We start from the raw sequence: 18,927 nt of genomic DNA on the forward strand, positions 1-18,927 counted from the left end.
AGCTACATAACAGAGTTTTGTTTACTCATAAGCTTAATGGTAAGCATGGTAGATGCTTTTGTGTCACACAACCTTTCCTTTAAATTTGTAATATCTTAAGGCCATTTCTCTGCTTGTAGGGAATGATTGCTTCATATGTTGGCTGCTGACTGCAAAATCCAGCTTTCTTTTCTTTAAATCAACATTCATAAAGAGTGGCATAAACAAGAAATGCTGGATTCACTCAGCAGGTCTGGCAGCATCTGTGGAAAGAGAAGCAGAGTTAACGTTTCGGGTCAGTGACCCTTCTTCGGAACTCCGGGTTCCGAAGAAGGGTCACTGACCCGAAACGTTAACTCTGCTTCTCTTTCCACAGATGCTGCCAGACCTGCTGAGTGAATCCAGCATTTCTTGTTTTTGTTTCAGATTTCCAGCATCCGCAGTATTTTGCTTTTATTCATAAAGAGGAATTGAATATCAATATTTTCACATTTTAAAAGTAATAACCACTTTATGCTTTGCAGTGTTTCCATGACTGTCTGCTCCACAATCCTGGCCATTGGTTTCATGCCATTGAGTCTTTATATTTACTCAACTAACTTGACACAAGAATTCAACAATTCAAGCATCGCGACAGAAGCAAGGAACATCAGAATACCTTATGAACAGATAGGTGATCAACATTATATTTAGTCATTCTTCATAAAACTTTAAGAGACATGGAAACATGTTCAGATGCTCTATTAATTGTACAATAGCTGAGATAACAGCAAGATGGGAAGGTCGCAAATCTCACCCCACTATTGAAGAAGGGAAGGAGAGAGAAAACAGGGAATTACAGACCGGTTAGCCTTACATCAGTCATTGGGAAAATAAAGAACAAAGAACAAAGAACAAAGAACAAAGATAATTACAGCACAGGAACAGGCCCTTCGGCCCTCCAAGCCTGCGCCGATCCAGATCCTCTCTCTAAACATGTCGCCTATTTTCTAAGGTTCTGTATCTCTTTTCTTCCTGCCCATTCATGTATCTGTCTAGATACATCTTAAAAGACTCCATCGTGCCCGCATCTACCACCTCCGCTGGCAATGCGTTCCAGGTGCCCACCACCCTCTGCGTAAAGAACTTTCCACGCATATCCCCCTAAACTTTTCCCCTTTCACTTTGAACTCGTGTCCTCTAGTAATTGAAACCCCCACTCTGGGAAAAAGCCTCTTGCTATCCACCCTGTCTATACCTCTCATGATTTTGTACACCTCAATCAGGTCCCCCCTCAACCTCCGTCTTTCTAATGAAAATAATCCTAATCTACTCAACCTCTCTTCATAGCTCGCGCCCTCCATACCAGGCAACATCCTGGTGAACCTCCTCTGCACCCTCTCCAAAGCATCCACATCCTTTTGATAATGTGGCGACCAGAACTGTACGCAGTATTCCAAATGTGGCCGAACCAAAGTCCTATACAACTGTAACATGACCTGCCAACTCTTGTACTCAATGCCCCGTCCGATGAAGGAAAGCATGCCGTATGCCTTCTTGACCACTCTATTTACCTGCGTTGCCACCTTCAGGGAACAGTGGACCTGAACACCCAAATCTCTCTGGACATCAATTTTCCCCAGGACTTTTCCATTTACTGTATAGTTCACTCTTGAATTGGATCTTCCAAAATGCATCACCTCGCATTTGCCCTGATTGAACTCCATCTGCCATTTCTCTGCCCAACTCTCCAATCTATCTATATTCTGCTGTATTCTCTGACAGTCCCCTTCACTATCTGCTACTCCACCAATCTTAGTGTCGTCTGCAAACTTGCTAATCAGTCCACCTATACTTTCCTCCAAATCATTAATGTATATCACAAACAACAGTGGTCCCAGCACGGATCCCTGTGGAACACCACTGGTCACACGTCTCCATTTTGAGAAACTCCCTTCTACTGCTACTCTCTGTCTCCTGTTGCCCAGCCAGTTCTTTATCCATCTAGCTAGTACACCTTGGACCCCAAGCGCCTTCACTTTCTCCATCAGCCTGCCATGGGGAACCTTATCAAACGCCTTACTGAAGTCCATGTATATGACATCGACAGCCCTTCCCTCATCAATCAACTTTGTCACTTCCTCAAAGAATTCTATTAAGTTGGTAAGACATGACCTTCCCTACACAAAACCATGTTGCCTATCACTGATGAGCCCATTTTCTTCCAAATGGGAATAGATCCTATCCCTCAGTATCTTCTCCAGCAGCTTCCCTACCACTGACGTCAGGCTCACCGGTCTATAATTACCTGGATTATCCCTGCTACCCTTCTTAAACAAGGGGACAACATTAGCAATTCTCCAGTCCTCCGGGACCTCACCCTTGTTTAAGGATGCTGCAAAGATATCTGTTAAGGCCCCAGCTATTTCCTCTCTCGCTTCCCTCAGGATGGATAGATCCCATCCGGACCTGGGGACTTGTCCACCTTAATGCCCTTTAGAATACCCAACACTTCCTCCCTCCTTATGCCGACTTGACCTAGAGTAATCAAACATCTGTTCCTAACCTCAACATCCGTCATGTCCCTCTCCTCGGTGAATACCGATGCAAAGTACTCATTTAGAATCTCACCCATTTTCTCTGAGTCCAAGCATAACATTCCTCCTTTGTCCTTTAGTGGGCCAATCCTTTCTCTAGTTACCCTCTTTCTCCTTATATATGAATAAAAGGCTTTGGGATTTTCCTTAACCCTGTTTGCTAAAGATATTTCATGACCCCTTTTAGCTCTCTTAATTCCTCGTTTCAGATTGGTCCTACATTCCCGATATTCTTTCAAAGCTTCGTCTTTCATCAGCCGCCTAGACCTTATGTATGCTTCCTTTTTCCTCTTAGCTAGTCTCACAATTTCACCTGTCATCCATGGTTCCCTAATCTTGCCATTCTATCCCTCATTTTCACAGGAACATGTCTCTCCTGCACGCTAATCAACCTCTCTTTAAAAGCCTCCCACATATCACATGTGGATTTACCTTCAAACAGCTGCTCCCAATCTACATTTCCCAGCTCCTGCCGAATTTTGGTATAGTTGGCCTTCCCCCAATTTAGCACTCTTCCTTTAGGACCACTCTCGTCTTTGTCCATGAGTATTTTAAAGCTTACGGAATTGTGATCACTATTCCCAAAGTAGTCCCCTACTGAAACTTCAACAACCTGGCCGGGCTCATTCCCCAACACCAGGTCCAGTATGGCCCCTTCCCGAGTTGGACTATTTACATACTGCTCTAGAAAACCCTCCTGGATGCTCCTTACAAATTCTGCTCCATCTGGACCTCTAACACTAAGCGAATCCCAGTCAATGTTGGGAAAATTAAAATCTCCTATCACCACCACCCTGTTGCTCCTACATCTTTCCATAATCTGTTTACATATTTGTACCTCTATCTCACGCTCGCTGTTGGGAGGCCTGTAGTACAGCCCCAACATTGTTACCGCACCCTTCCTATTTCTGAGTTCTGTCCATATTGCCTCACTGCTCGAGTCCTCCATAGTGCCCTCCTTCAGCACAGCTGTGATATCCTCTTTGACCAGTAATGCAACTCCTCCACCCCTTTTACCTCCCTCTCTATCCCGCCTGAAGCATCGATATCCTGGGATATTTAGTTGCCAATCATGCCCTTCCCTCAACCAAGTCTCAGTAATAGCAATAACATCATACTCCCAGGTACTAATCCAAGCCCTAAGTTCATCTGCCTTACCTACTACACTTCTTGCATTAAAACAAATGCACCTCAGACCACCAGTCCCTTTATATTCATCATCTGCTCCCTGCCTGCTCTTCCCCTTAGTCACACTGACTTCATTATCTAGTTCCTTACAGGCTTTTGTTACTACCTCCTTACTGTCAGCTGACCTCAATTGGTTCCCATCCCCCTGCCACATTAGTTTAAAATGCATTTAAAATGCTAGAATCTATTCTAAAAGATGTGATAAATGGACACTTGGATAATAATGATCTGATTGGGCATAGTCAACATGCATTTATGAATGGGAAATCATGTTTGACAAACCTGTTGGAGTTTTTTGAGGATGTTACTAACAGAATTTATAAAGCGGAGTCGGTGGACGTGGTATACTTAGATTTTCAGAAGGCTTTTGATGAAGTCCCCCACAGGGGGTTGGTTAGCAAAATTAAAGCACATGGGATAGGAGATAAGGTAGTGGCATGTATTAAGGATTGATTAACAGGCAGAAAGCAGAGAGTAGGAATAAATGGGCCATTCTCGCGTTGGCAGGCTGTGACTAGTGGGCTACCACAGGGATCAGTGCTTGGTCCCCAGCTGTTCACAATATATATCAATGATTTGGATGTGGGGACCAAATGTAGTATCTCAAAGTTCGCGGATGACACAAAACTAGGTAGGAATGTCTGTTGTGAGGAAGATGCAAAGCAGCTTCAGTGGGATTTGGATAGACTTAGTGAGTGGGCAAGAACATGGCAGATGGAATATAATGTGGACAAATATGAGGTTATTCACTTTGGCAGGAGGAATAGATGTGCAGAGTATTTCTTAAATGGTAAGAGATTAGAAAGTGTAGATGTACAAAGGGACCTGGGTGTCCTCGTCAATAAGTCACTGAAATCTAACATGCAGGTGCAGCAAGCAATTAAGAAGACTAATGGTATGCTGGCCTTTATCGCAAGAGGATTTGAGTACAGGAGTAGTGAAGTCTTGCTTCAATTGTATAGAATCTTGGTTAGATCACACTTAGAGTACTGTGTGCAGTTTAGGAAGGATATTATTGCCATAAGAGGGAGGGCAACGAAGGTTCACCAGACTTGTTCCCAGGATGGTGGGACTGTCCTATGAAGAGAGATTGGGGAAACTGGGCCTGTATACTCTAGAGTTTCAAAGAATGAGAGGTGATCTCATTGAAACCTACAAAATACTTAAAGGGATAGACAGGGTAGATGCATCTAAGATGTTTCCCCTGGTTGGGGAGTCTAGAACCAGGGGACATAATTTCAAAATAAGGGGGAAGCCACTTAGGACAGAGATGAGGAGAGATGTCTTTATTCAGAGGGTTGTGAATCTTTGGAATTTTCTACCCCAGAGAGCTGTGGAAGCTCAGTTATTGACTATGTTTAAAGCAGAGATTGACAGATTTCTAAATACAAATGACATAAAGGGATATGAGGATAGTGCGTGAAAAAGGCATTGAAGTGGAAGATCAGCCATGATCATATTGAATGATGGGGTTGGCTTGATGGCTGATTGGCCGACTCCTGCTATGTTCCTTTGTTCCTAAGGAGCTGGAAACAGGTGTTGTCATTGGCTGTTGGGCCTTGGAGATTCCATTGTTCAGTCAGGTTTTGTAAACATCTGGGTCACGTGTTACTCATTGCTGGGGAGGTTAAACATCAAAATGGGTGGGAAAATGAAATAGCAGTATGTATACTCATAATTTTACTTTGTTTTTCATTCCATGATGAATACAATTAGTTTTGATTAATTCATTTATTTGTTCCATGCAATTCAAACAGGGTATGACTCAAAACTCCTTTCTGAGTTAGCATAAATTATTTGATTTTGTTGTGCTGAAAGAGTGTCATTTTCTCTGCTTCTATCACTGGTTTGGAAATAAGGTCATCCCCAAAATCCAGGTGCTTACATATACTTTTGGAAACATACAATTTCCTGTTATATTCCTTTGGCAAGTTGCAAGCATCAGGGCCAGTCGAGGCCAGGAACTTGCCACAAATGGATAACTCAGGCCAACATCAAGCAATCCCGCAAGATCAGCTCAGTGAGGTGTCAGCACGCACTAAGCTTCCTGTGAGTTGGTCATGCCACTTCAGGGCTGAATCCCTACAATGTTTGAATCTTTCTTGCCTAAGCTACATAATTGAGATTCTATTTTATGTGAATCCGCCAAGTTTTATTTCTGTGTACAGAAAACTTGAAGTCCTGAAGGGGGGGGCTCTTTTCCCCGGATACTTTAGGTGCTGAGGAGCCTGAAGTGGCTGAGATGGGGTCTAAAGCTGCAATGTCAGGTTAGCCTGCCTTTAGCGCAAGCCATCATTTTGGTAAATAGTTTAAGTGCTTGTTAAGACACCTGGGATTGTTAAGACATTCCTCGGATGGCAAGACTGACGGATGAAGAGAGATTGGGTCGATAAGGCTTGTATTCGCTAGAGTTTAGAAGAATGAGAGGGGATCTCATAGAAACCTACAAAATTCTAACAGGAATGGTCAGACTAGATGCAGGAAGGATGTTCCCAATGGCGGGGGAGTCCAGGATCAGGTGTCACAGTCTAAGGATAAGGGGTAAGCCATTTAAGACTGAGATGAGGCAGGATTTCTTCACCCAGAGAGTGATGAACCTGTGGAATTCTCTACCACGGAAAGCAGTTGAGGCCAAATCATTAAATATATTCAAGAAAGAGTTAGATATAGTTATTAGGGCTAATGGGATCAAGGGATACAGGGAGAAAGCGGGAACAGGGTACTGAGTTTGGATGATCAGCCATGATCATATTGAATGGTGGAGCAGGCTCAAAGGGCCGACTGGCCTACTCCTGCTCCTATTTTCTATGTTTCAATGTTTCTAAGACCGGTAGCCTCAAGGATGATTAAGGCTCTGATGATCAATTGGCTCCTCGTGCTCACTAAAGAAGCTGCACGCTATTTTGTTGAAATTTTCGACCTCTCCTAACAAAGAGCATCTGAGCAGAAGTAAAGAAGTCATTGGTGCGATTGCGAGCACAACTTTAAGTCAGCTTCCACTTTTCATTTGCTGCTGGAGATTGGCTGACTCTTCTGTTGGAAGAATACTTTTGGTATACATCGAGAGACTCCTGGGACACTTTGTCAAGACTTCACCAACACTCGAACAACATTTATTGCAGAAATTCTCTCAGGATTTCACCTAAAAAGAGTGAGTGCTTTGCTGCTCTACCTTATTGGAGACCTTATAGGAGTCACCAGGAGAAAGGGAGTGGTTGGTCATGGGCATCTTGCTAGGAGTCTCCATTGGAATAGAAGGAGGAGATTAGACCCAACAGAGCAGCACCAGCTGCTTCAGGAGAGAGGGTGAAGAGGGACAGGAGGGTAAGGAAGGACGGGAGGGTGAGGATGGTGCCAGATTCATGGTGACTTTCTGTATGCTGCACAATCGGGGCAATCATGAGAAACCAGCCATTACTACCACCAATTGTGCCAGAGGGTCAAGTTCCGGCATCACAAGAGGGGGAGGAAGAAGAGGAGGGGGACCAGAGGAAGATGGTCTGCACCTAGAAGGGGTGCCTGCTGCCATCTAATTGAAGACTGGTTTTGAGGGATGTCCTTCAGCATCAGACTTAGGAACACTGTTGCCCCATGCCTTACCTTCCAGGACTGAGGATCCAGCAAGAAGTCCGCCAATTGCACTCAATCCTTTCAACCTGTTCCCCATAAAGAACACAATAAAACAAACACCTATTGCATCACTATCCAATTACAAACATGACTCTTTCTCTGGAACAAAAGCAATGAAAACACAACACAACCAACAACACTTACAAATTGTAAACTATTCACCCTGCTGCTTACCCTTTGTGGCTATCGTATAAGTGTTCCTGCCTACTCTGGTGCTTTTACAAAGTGCAACCTGAATGGCAGCAGCAGGTGAGGTGGATGGCTGCTGAGAATGTCAAGAGGGCAGTTCAGATATTCCCTTGCGATGACCTTGAGAGGCTAAGAGCGTGAAGGCCAGGCTCAGACTGTACCATCTTAGCATGGCCTTCAGCAGCCTGGGCTTTCTGGCTGATGGGTAATTGCAAAGGCAATGGGGGAGTGGTGGGGGAAGGAGCAGCGATGCTCCCATCTGGAGAGAGGCCAGTGAATTCCTGTTCTATGATTCCCACACCACTACCTCGGAGTGTCTCTTCAACTAGTCCTGTAATCTGCTGGACCACAGATCTTTGGGCAGCTGAGACACTCTGCAAGCCCCTTTCAACCAAGGATCTCACAGCCTCCATGACAGCTGCCTGGACTTCAATTGCAGCACTTTGTCATTTCACAAAAGATGTCTGTCGTTTCATGCAAGCTGCAATAACTGCAGTGGAAGCTGCAACCTCAGTAATCAGATGCTGCGTGATGTTGGCTCCACAGATTGCTGACTGGAATTGGCCAGATCTCCATGCTGGAAAGAATGGGTTTCAGGCTCTGTGTCAAGCCACAGGTGAAGCAGAACTAGTATGCGGCCTTGCCCCCGATGGCAAGGTGGCAACTGTGATGTCCCTTCCTCCCGGCATGGTAGTGCTCACTAGTGCCCTATGTGTTCCACTGTGATCCGTGATCTAACCTTGTCTCTAAGTTACACATGGTGCCAGTCTCTAAACTGGTGCCTGTGACAATGGTAGCCATTGAGGTGGTGCCTTCCTCCTCTCTCTCCTCGTCCTCTTTTTCCTCGGGGAGGCGAAGTGGCTTTCCTTCCTCTTCCAATTCCTCCAGGATGATGGTGGGGGTGCTGAGGTCTGGAGAAGTGGTTCTTACTCCTGGGAGCCTGCAATGATTAGGGTGCAGCACATGTGACCACTATAGAAGAATGTGTGTGATCAGATTGTATGGAGTTTTGAGTGAGGATAGTTTTGGGAAATTAGAGATCATTAGTAGTTATGGATATTAAGGAAGCTGGAGTAGCTACATGTCTCTAGGCAATAGCCATCTGCCACCCCCCTCCTGATTTTTTAAAAATTCATTCATGGGATGTGGGCGTCGCTGGCTAAGCCAGCATTTATTGCTCATCCCTAATTGCCTTTGATTAGATACAACTGTTTGGTTTTCTAGGCCATTTCAGAGGGCATTTAAGAGTCAACCACAGTGCTGTGGGTATGGAGTCAGCTGGTCAGTTTCTGAAGGCATGACTAACCCGTGTGCCCCTTTAACAATTTAAAGGTCACCTTCTGACAAGCTCCTGTCCCGCCGTCCCCCCCTACCCTGTTGATTATTGCTGGTGCCGGGATCGGCAGCTTGATCTCCTTGAAATTGACATGCCGCCCAGTATTTTCTCCCCCCATCCCGCCATACCCGCCTTTGAGGGACCCTGAAAATTCAGCCCATGTGACTAACAACATTTCACAATCTGCTGCTTGATCTGTGCCAAATTTCTTTGTTCATTACTGAAGTTGTTAAGGTATGCCTTGCTAGATGGACCAGTTCAACTACTTTCAAAAATAGGTGCTTTCTAAACAAGACAGGTACCTAATTAAAGAAAAAGAACATCAGGCAGTTCCAAAGTACTTTGCAGCCAATGATGTACTTTTGAAGTGTTGTAACTGTTGTTTTCAAGGCAAACACAGCAGCCAATTTGCACGCAGCAAGATCCCACAAACAGAAATGTAATAATGACCAGATCATGGGGAAAATATCCAGTCGCATAGACACACTAACAATGGTGATTCTCCAGAGGCAGACAGTGCTGCAGATCGCTACCTGCACAGCCCGCAGCACTGTGTGCCCCCGGTGAATCGATGTGGTCTGCGTAATGCTGATATGCAAACAGATTTTTCCTTGCATGTGTTTTACTGATGTTGGCTGAGGGATAAATGTTGGCCAGGACACTGGGAGAACTCCCCTACTCTTCTTCAGAATAGTGCCAAGGGATCTTTTACATCCACCTGAGAAGAGAGCACTTCCTCAGTGCTGCATTGGAGTCAGCCTAGGGCATGTGCTCAAATCTCTGAAGTGGAACTGGAACCCACGACCTACTGATTCAAATGGTGAGAGTATTACTCACTGATCCAAAGCTGACACCTAATTAGAACTAACTGTCAAATCATTTGATTATTAACTAGTGGATTTGCAACACCAGTGTGTACAAATGGAAGATATAGAGGAAGCAGGGAGTTAGGTCAACACAACAGCAGGTGAAAAGCACAAAAGCAGCAGGCAGGAAGGAGGTAGGTCCTACAAGGAAGGCAGGTTGTGCCTGAGGGCAGGCCTGATCCTGTCAAAGCTTTGGGGGAGAACCAGAGAAGGTTATGGTGGGTGTGGTTGTGAGTGACTCGCACAATGCGGTCTGGTGAACTGCATTAGGAAGCAGGCCTCTTTTTTATGTTCCTGAGCTGGGCAGAATCATGGGGTACTGGTTGGTGAGTTATTTTACCACAGTGACCGTTCCATATATACGTTTCTCAGGCTGTCTGCAGGGACTGGAGCTGAGGTTGTAGCTGCTTTTTTGGTTTTAGTTCTGCAGTCTGATCGCAACCAACCATGTCATTGACAATACAAAAACAAGAAATGCTGGATTCACTCAGCAGGTCTGGCAGCATCTGTGGAAAGAGAAGCAGAGTTAACGTTTCGGGTCAGTGACCCTTCTTCGGAACTGACAAATATTAGAAAAGTCACAGATTATAAACAAGTGAGGTGGGGGTTGGGCAAGAGATAACAAAGGAGAAGGTGCAGATTGGACCAGGCCACATAGCTGACCAAAAGGTCACGGAGCAAAGGCAAACAATATGTTAATGGTGTGTTGAAAGACAAAGCATTAGTACAGATTAGGTGTGAATATACTGAATATTGAACATCAGCAAGTGCAAACCTGTAGAAAAACAACCTGAAAAAAACAGTGGGTAAGCAAACTGAGCAAAGTAAGATGAAATGAAATAAATGCAAAAAAAGATTGTCAAAAATGTAAAAAGGAATGCAAAAAAAAAAAGGAAGAAAAAATAACTAAAAATGACTAAAAATGAAAGTAAAGTGGGGGGCTGTCATGCTCTGAAATTATTGAACTCAATGTTTAGTCCGGCAGGCTGTAGTGTGCCTAATCGGTAGATGAGATGCTGTTCCTCGAGCTTGCGTTGATGTTCACTGGAACACTGCAGCAATCTTCCCTTGCAATCGCAGGAGGTGTAATACCTGCCCATTTACCTCCTCTCTCCTCACTATCCCAGGCCCCAAACACTCCTTTCAGGTGAAGCAGCGATTTACTTGTACTTCTTTCAATGTAGTATACTGTATTCGCTGCTCACAGTGTGGTCTCCTCTACATTGGGGAGACCAAGCGCAGACTGGGTGACCGCTTTGCGAAACATCTCCGCTCAGTCCGCAAGCAGGACCCTGAGCTTCCGGTTGCTTGCCATTTCAACACTCCCCCCTGTTCTCATGCTCACATCTCTGTCCTGGGATTGCTGCAGTGTTCCAGTGAACATCAACGCAAGCTCGAGGAACAGCATCTCATCTACCGATTAGGCACACTACAGCCTGCCGGACTGAACATTGAGTTCAATAATTTCAGAGCATGACAGCCCCCCACTTTACTTTCATTTTTAGTCATTTTTAGTTATTTTTTCTTCCTTTTTTTTTGCATTCCTTTTTACATTTTTGACAATCTTTTTTTGCATTTATTTCATTTCATCTTACTTTGTTCAGTTTGCTTACCCACTGTTTTTTTCAGGTTGTTTTTCTACAGGTTTGCACTTGCTGATGTTCAATATTCAGTATATTCACACCTAATCTGTACTAATGCTTTGTCTTTCAAAACACCATTAACATATTGTTTGCCTTTGCTCCGTGACCTTTTGGTCAGCTATGTGGCCTGGTCCAATCTGCACCTTCTCCTTTGTTATCTCTTGCCCAACCCCCACCTCACTTGTTTATAATCTGTGACTTTTCTAATATTTGTCAGTTCCGAAGAAGGGTCACTGACCCGAAACGTTAACTCTGCTTCTCTTTCCACAGATGCTGCCAGACCTGCTGAGTGAATCCAGCATTTCTTGTTTTTGTTTCAGATTTCCAGCATCCGCAGTATTTTGCTTTTATGTCATTGACAATGTCATGCGGTTGGCATGGACCAATCAGAAAAGCAAGAGAGTCTCTATATACATACAGATAAAGCACTTTCCAGTAGTAAGACTGGTAATAGTTACACATATTGATATTCAAAATAAGGTACAACTCTCAAAATCAGAATACTAAACCTGGAGAAACACCACTGTTATCATGCCACAGGGAGTTGTTACGTTGTGGGGTGAGGCAGGTTTCCTTGTACGTAAAGAATAAACAAGTTGTACAATTGTAATAGAGGGCAGCTTCGGTGAGATCTAGGGATTTACATACACAAATCCTTGAAGGTGGCAGAACAAACTGATCAGACTGTTTAAAAAGCTATGGACCCTGAACTTTGTAAATAGAGACATAGAGCACAAAAGCCAGGAGGTTATACTAATCCTTTATAAATCATTGGTTAGGCCTCAGCTGGAGTATTGTGTCCAATTCTGGGCACCACACTTCAGGAAGGATGCCAAGGCCTTGGAGAGGGTGTAGAGAATATTTACTAAAATGGTACCAGGGCTGAGGGATTTTAGTTACATGGAGATACTAGAGAAAGTGGGATTGTTCTCCTTTGAGCAGAGAAGGTTACAGGGAGATTTAATGGAGCTGTTCAAAAATTATGAAGACTTGTGATAAAATAGATAAGGAGAAACTGTTCCAAGGGGAGGAGGGTTCGGTTGGTAACCTGAGGACATGGATTTAAGGTAATTTGCAAAAGTATTTTGAAAAAGAGATGAGGAGAATTTTTTTTTATACAGCAAGTGGTTATGGATCTAGAACACACTGCCTGAAAGGATAATGGAAGCAGATCCAAGGGGACTTGGATATATGCTTGAAAAGGAAACATTTGCAGGGCTTCGGGGAAAGGGCTTGCTCTTCCAAAGAGCCAGCTCTGATGTGATGGGCCGAATGAATTCCTCTGTGCTGTAAGATTCTAAAGTTTGAAAATATTGGCTGGTACCTCATTGGGGGCTGCTACTGCACACCTCACCCACAACAAAACCAGAGCTGCAGAGATCTAGGCACAGCTCATTCACCTTTCTTTGCAGGTGAAAAATTATTGGGACATACAGGCAGAAGGGAAGTTAATAAGATAATATTTTGCGTAGATATTTTTGCCTGTTCTTCAGTGAAACTGTGATTTTACAAATTTATAAACACCGTTTTTGATTTTAAACAAATGAGATCCAGATAATTGGCAGCACAACTCAACATCCTTCCATAGCAATTTAAATATTATTGCATATAAATCCAGCAATTAGTCCATAAGAAAACAAAGGCTAGGCTTACTGAATATGATGCAGAGCTCTTCCTCTTCCCATATATTATGAATGTGCCATATTGCCATACTCGCACCCTCCCAGCCCCAATTGCTATTACTCCTGATGCTCAGTCCCTACTGTCCTCTGATCCCCCCAGCCTCTGATTTCTCCCCCATGACCTTCAGTTACCTGAGGGTCACTGCAACGCTACCAGCAGCTTGATCTTGGTTTCCTCTCCATTGGCCGACACTTTGTATCATGTCGGTTCCATTGAAATGAGATCTGTGGCTCAATATTGGAACACCTTGGGCCTGACCAGTCAGACATGGAGATTGTACCCTACGTCCCCTGCAAGGGTTGCCAACTCTGGTTGGAGGCATTCCCGATCACGTAGTGTTTCTAACCACATGCCATCTGACCATGTAGCATCTGATCACATGATGTCTGATCACATGTTGGCTGATCTCATGATATCTGGAAATGTTACTGCATTTATCTTATTGATGCTGGGCCCCCTGTATTTGAATATCTTTGTTCGTGGTTTTGTGCCAACAACTGTTGTGCGAGGAGCACTGAGAACCAGGCGACCACTTGCAAACAGATGAAGAGGGGAAACTGAGGGTGGAGAATAGGGGAAAATAAAGATGTGGGAGTGATTTACAGAGGAAAAATCAGAGGTGGGACTCCACCAATCATTATTAGTAACTCACTGAATGTGCAGCAAAAACTAGTAATAATATTGCTAAAATTCAGATTGTCCTTTTGATCAACAATTGATGACTCGCAATAATAGGTGTAACACTCAATATCCTATCTGAGACTTCTAATAATCCTATAATCTGCCGATGTTTTGAAACTACAGCCAGAATCCCTGTGCGCTGCACAAGTTCCGGCCAGTTTGCAGGTTCCGCTCACCCCATTACTGGCTGCTCCTCGCATGGTCCTGCTCCCACTCAGCACATTGCTGCTGCTCTCGGATCTGCAGAAAATATTAATCCATGTCCAACCCACTCCCCAGTCTCCCTCGCTGCCATCCTCCCACACCTAATCCCATTCTCTTCCTCTTGCTCTGAAACCCCAACTCCTGAGTCTCCCTTTCTCCTCAGAGCTACCATTTTGCAATCTCCCACTCTCCTCAAAACCTGAGGGCCCTAGTTCACAAGACAAATGTAATCCAATGAATGTACTGCTTTTTATGAGCAATGAAAATCATGTGTTACATTCAGGAAAATATGCCTAAATTCAAATTGAAACCCAGGCAAGTGATACTCCAAATAGGAACTGCTATGCATTTGGTGGGGGGAGGGGGAGGTGCTGCTGTGGCAGGGGATGGGGAGGTAAGGTAAAAAAGTACTTTATTGGCTGTAAAGTGCCTTGGGACGTGGTCATGAAAGGCGCTATATAAATGTAAGTCTTTCTTTTTTTAAACCATCTCTGAATGAACTTTTCTCCCTAGTTGCCAGTCGCAGCACTGGGCAGACAAAGCACCAATCTTGTGAAACTCCTGCCGAATGTGCGAGGGTTGGAACCTGTACCCAGTGCTATCCTTAAAATAGGAGCGCCCAAATCTCTACTTGATGGTAATGAAATTTAAGAAGCAGATTAATGCTTCTCTATATTCACCAGACAGTGTGGGGGAAACCTGAGGTCCTGCCAGACCCTGGTAGAATTAAATTGATGGCCTAAATTGGATATATCAATAGAGTTCCAAAAATCCTTCAGTGTTGCAGAATTAGATAATATATATTATATGTGTGAAGAGTATGAGACAGATAAGAAAGAAAATTGAACAAAGTATGCAATCAAATTCCAGAACATGTGAATATAGGACCAAGTGTAAAAACAAATCTAAGGGATGCTTTCAGTTAACTACTTAATTTAAAATCTTATTTTTGTTTCTGAAACAGGTATTTCATTGATTGCTTTGATCATCCCAATATCATTTGGAATTTTTGTGACAAGGAAGTGGCCAAAACAATCAAAAATCATTGTGAAAGTAAGTTAGTATTTTTCTTCTGTTTGTGTAATATGTAATTGATATTATAGGGTGTTCATTTGTTTTATCAATTCATACACCAATGCTGTATAAATATAAAACAAAACATGTGTTTGTTAGTGCTTTGAATTAGCACTGTGGCTGCAAGTTCAGTTCTTTAAGTGGTGATAATTTATTACTGCATTCACTATTTTTATAAATGAGATAGATAAAGGAATAGAGAGCTGTATGCCCAAGTTTGTTGACCACGCTAAGTTAGGTAGCACAGTAAATAGTGTAGATGGGTGCAGAAAGCTGCAAAAGGACATTGATTGATTAAGAGTGGGTCTAACTGTGGCAGATGGAGTTTAAAGTGGGAAGTATGAGTTCATCCACTTTCGACCTAAGAAAGATAGATCAGCATATTTTCTAAATTGTTCGAAACCAGGAACTGTGGAGGAACTCAAAGATTTAGGGGTCCAATTACATAAATCAATAGAAACTAGTGGACAGGTCCAAAAGTTTAAACTGGCTCATAGAAAATTGGGCTTTATCTCATGGGGATTGGAATTTAAAGGGGTGGAAGTTATGTTACAACTAGACAGAGCTCGGGTTAGACGTATTTTAGATTATTGCATTCAGTTCTGGGTACTGCATCTCAGGAAGGATAATTAGCCTTGGAAGGGATGCAGTATAGGTTCACCAGAATGATACAGGGGCTAAAGAGTTTAAAATATGAGGACAGGTTGCATAGACTAAGCTTGTTTTCCTTGAGAATAGAAGAATATTGGGTGATCTAATTAGGGTGTTTTAGATGACTAAAAGATTTGATATGGTAGTTAGAGATAAACAATTTCCCCTGGTGGGGGAGTCCAGAACAAGTGGTCATAACCTTAACATTAGAGCAAAGCCATTCAAGGGTGACATCAGGCTGCATTTCTTCGCACAAAAGCTAGTGGAAATTTGGAACACTTATGTAGTAGATATCTGCTAAACTTGCCAGAAGGAGTTAAGGCCTGTTCATTCCAGCAGTATAAGTACCCTTTAAACAATCTAATAAATCTTATTTATTGCAGAACAAAGAGTGGGATTTCCATTCTGGGGTCGGAATCCTGACATCATGGTCACTTCCAGGTCCTGACTTTGCACTGCGTCGGCTACGCATAGGTGTTGTAATTTCAATATGGAAAGTAGCTAATTGGCCAAGAGTCCCGTTAGCTGCCCAATTAGCAGTGGTGGACACGGGAAGGAGGTGGGACCTATTTAAAGGGAGGTGGCAGCCATTGCTGAGATTGCTGTTTGTCCAGAGGATGGAAGGAGGAGCAGGGCAGAGGACAGTGAGAAGGGAGGGCCCCCCATGCCAGCGCTGCCCACCCTCCGATTTTCTGACACCTCACTGGAGGTGCTGCTGGAGCCGGTGATTGAGAAACATCCTGTTTGTTGCCAGTGGCAACAGAAATCCTGCAAGACTAATCAAGAGGACATGGCTGGAGGTGGCAAACAAGGTCAGCAGCAAAGGAATTGTGAGGAGCAACTGGCTGCAGTGACGGAAGTGTTTCAATGACCTTTTCAGGTCTGGAATGATATGTGCTCAGCAGCCTTGATAACCCATAAGAATAGATTAGACCCTAGTACTGTTGGTCAGGAAGCTAGAGTGCAGACTGCAACATTTTATGTGACTGAAAAGCTGCAAGTGGTGAGTGAGAGAGATATTCTCCTGACAGCATCTTTATTCACCTTGTAGTCAAACTGGAGTTGAATGCCAGGGACAACGAGAGGGCCTGGATGGTGGGGTGCCACAGTTCACATCACTGATGCACTTTGAGGAGCTGACCCATGATTTGGCTACAGTGTCAAGTCACTGGAACTCTGGGATGGAGAGACGGGGTCCACCATCTCAATGTCTCCATGCTCAGGGGATGGGCATGGCAATGCTCTCCATGCAATGAGTTGTCAAAGCATGAGATGTCATCTCATTATTTAAGCAGCCTGAGCATTTATTGACTGGCCCAATCTTCACCATCATCTCTTATGTCTCCCACAGGGCCAGCCACAGAGGGGCAGGAGCCCACACAGCACCAACACGTTCCTGAGGAGTCAGAGGAGGAAGACTCCTCGGAGCCTGCACAGTCAAATCTTTCTTGCACACTCTCCACCAGCTCAGATACTTGCACCTCGGTGGGTCCTCGCACATTATTAGAAAGGGTTGCACAGGGTGAAGCGCACAACAGATTGGAGCAGGAGGATATGGAGGAGGCAGAATTGGCTGTGGCCAGTACTCCTCGGGGGATGGAGGACAGGCACAACCCTGCTCAGCAGGGCAGAGATGTAGAGATTAGAGAGTCATGAAACAGGTAGCTGTACCTGGAGAACCAGCGTGAGATGTGTGCCCACTTGTCAGAGTTACGTAAGGCACTGCGGACTCATAGGACAAGAATGGAGAAGTCCATTCATCTCATGTGCTACACAATGAATCAGTGCTTTGAGCATATGAGCTTCTCCATTGAGAAAGTGGCGAGCCTCATGCAGAGCATCACTTAGAATAGAATGGATGCAGGAACAGCACACTGACATGCACTAAGTGCATGCTGCAGTCAGTAGCATTTACCGGTCAGTTGTGCAAACAGTGCAACAAAACTTGGAGTGGATGCCAGCTGCGCTCCAGCTAGTGGTTCCCTCCAGCAATCAAGGGCACCATGAAAGGGCTGAGGTATTGACAGATGGCGATGAGGGGGCCAACCCTCAGGGAGCTCTGTCATCCTCATCTGCTCCAGGCCCCTCCGACAGGCGACGCATCTGTAGAGTCATGTGCCGTGACAGAGGCTGCTCCGCAGTGATGGCAGTGCAGCAGCCTTTGGAGGTGCTCCCCCCTGGCACCTCCATGCTGAGGGTGGTTGCCACGGGCATCTCAGGACCAGACAGGCAATAGCGAGCAGACTGCCTCCACCTAACCTCAGCTGCTGGGGGAGCATCTCGTAGGAGTGGCTATGAGTGCAGGTCACCATGTTGATAATGTCACTTTGTGGGCCACTTGGGTGTGTCTGTTGTAAATAATATCACACTGACCTTCAATAAAACATTGGCCAGGTTGTTGCACTAAGCCAGACTTGTGTGACTTCATTTCATCATTGCGATGGCTGCAGCAAACTCTCGGATGACTCTCAACGAAGGCACACAAGTCAGCAACCATCTGTTCAAGAGTGAGGAAAATGACAGATAATTCTCCTGACTCTGTGCGACTGGTCGCCTGTGGATGAGGGCCGTTTCTGAGCCTTCCCTTTTTGATGGAGCCTCTTGCTAGTGTCCTGCCATTCTGAGTGGCTTCCCACTTTGTTTGAATCTCCTCCTCCCTGTTGTGGTTCAGACCCTGCATGAATCCCATGCCTCCAAACCAAAATTCAAAACTGACTCTTAATGAGCTGATAACAAACAGTTAAGTGGATTAATTGGCCGTTTAGCAATGTCGGGCAGGTTGGTTTTTCCGGTTCTCGTTTGAGCCTTTTAAACTTGCAATGACCTCCACTGCTTCTAACTTTTCACCATTTCGAAAGTATTCTGTTATATCCTCCGAAGAAACATTTATGTTATTACTGTTTTCATTGCTCAGGAAACTGACTTTAAAGAAAGTGGTCTTAAAAATCTGTGGGCCTTCTGACTTGACTGCCACCACTGACCTTTCCACAGTTCACAAAGTCAGATGGGGTAGGGTTATGGGTGGTGGCAGGGCTCATCCAATTTAAATAATTGGGACACTCTCTGCCATAGAAGTGGCTGGAAAGCTGTAGGGAGAGGAATAATGCTGTCAGTCCCACCAAAAAGAAAACCTTTGGTGTGCCACTGTATGAAAACCTCCATCACAACAAAAACTATTTTTGCCTGTATAATCTTAAGGTTTCTAAGACACGATCCTGGCCTGAACC

General features: G+C 44.4%; 1 protein-coding gene across 1 annotated transcript in view; it reads left to right on the plus strand.

The window, feature by feature from the left end:
- LOC137349174 (sodium-dependent organic anion transporter-like) overlaps positions 1-18,927 on the plus strand; it is a 54,036-nt gene that overhangs the window by 22,259 nt on the left and 12,850 nt on the right. Inside the window, exons 2-3 of the mRNA XM_068014621.1 lie at positions 504-652; positions 14,940-15,028. Coding sequence (XP_067870722.1) covers positions 504-652; positions 14,940-15,028 — 238 coding nt within the window. The remainder of the gene's footprint in view (positions 1-503; positions 653-14,939; positions 15,029-18,927) is intronic.

Source organism: Heterodontus francisci, chromosome 1 (genome assembly GCF_036365525.1).
Source record: "Heterodontus francisci isolate sHetFra1 chromosome 1, sHetFra1.hap1, whole genome shotgun sequence".
In the NCBI taxonomy this organism is placed as follows: domain Eukaryota; kingdom Metazoa; phylum Chordata; class Chondrichthyes; order Heterodontiformes; family Heterodontidae; genus Heterodontus; species Heterodontus francisci.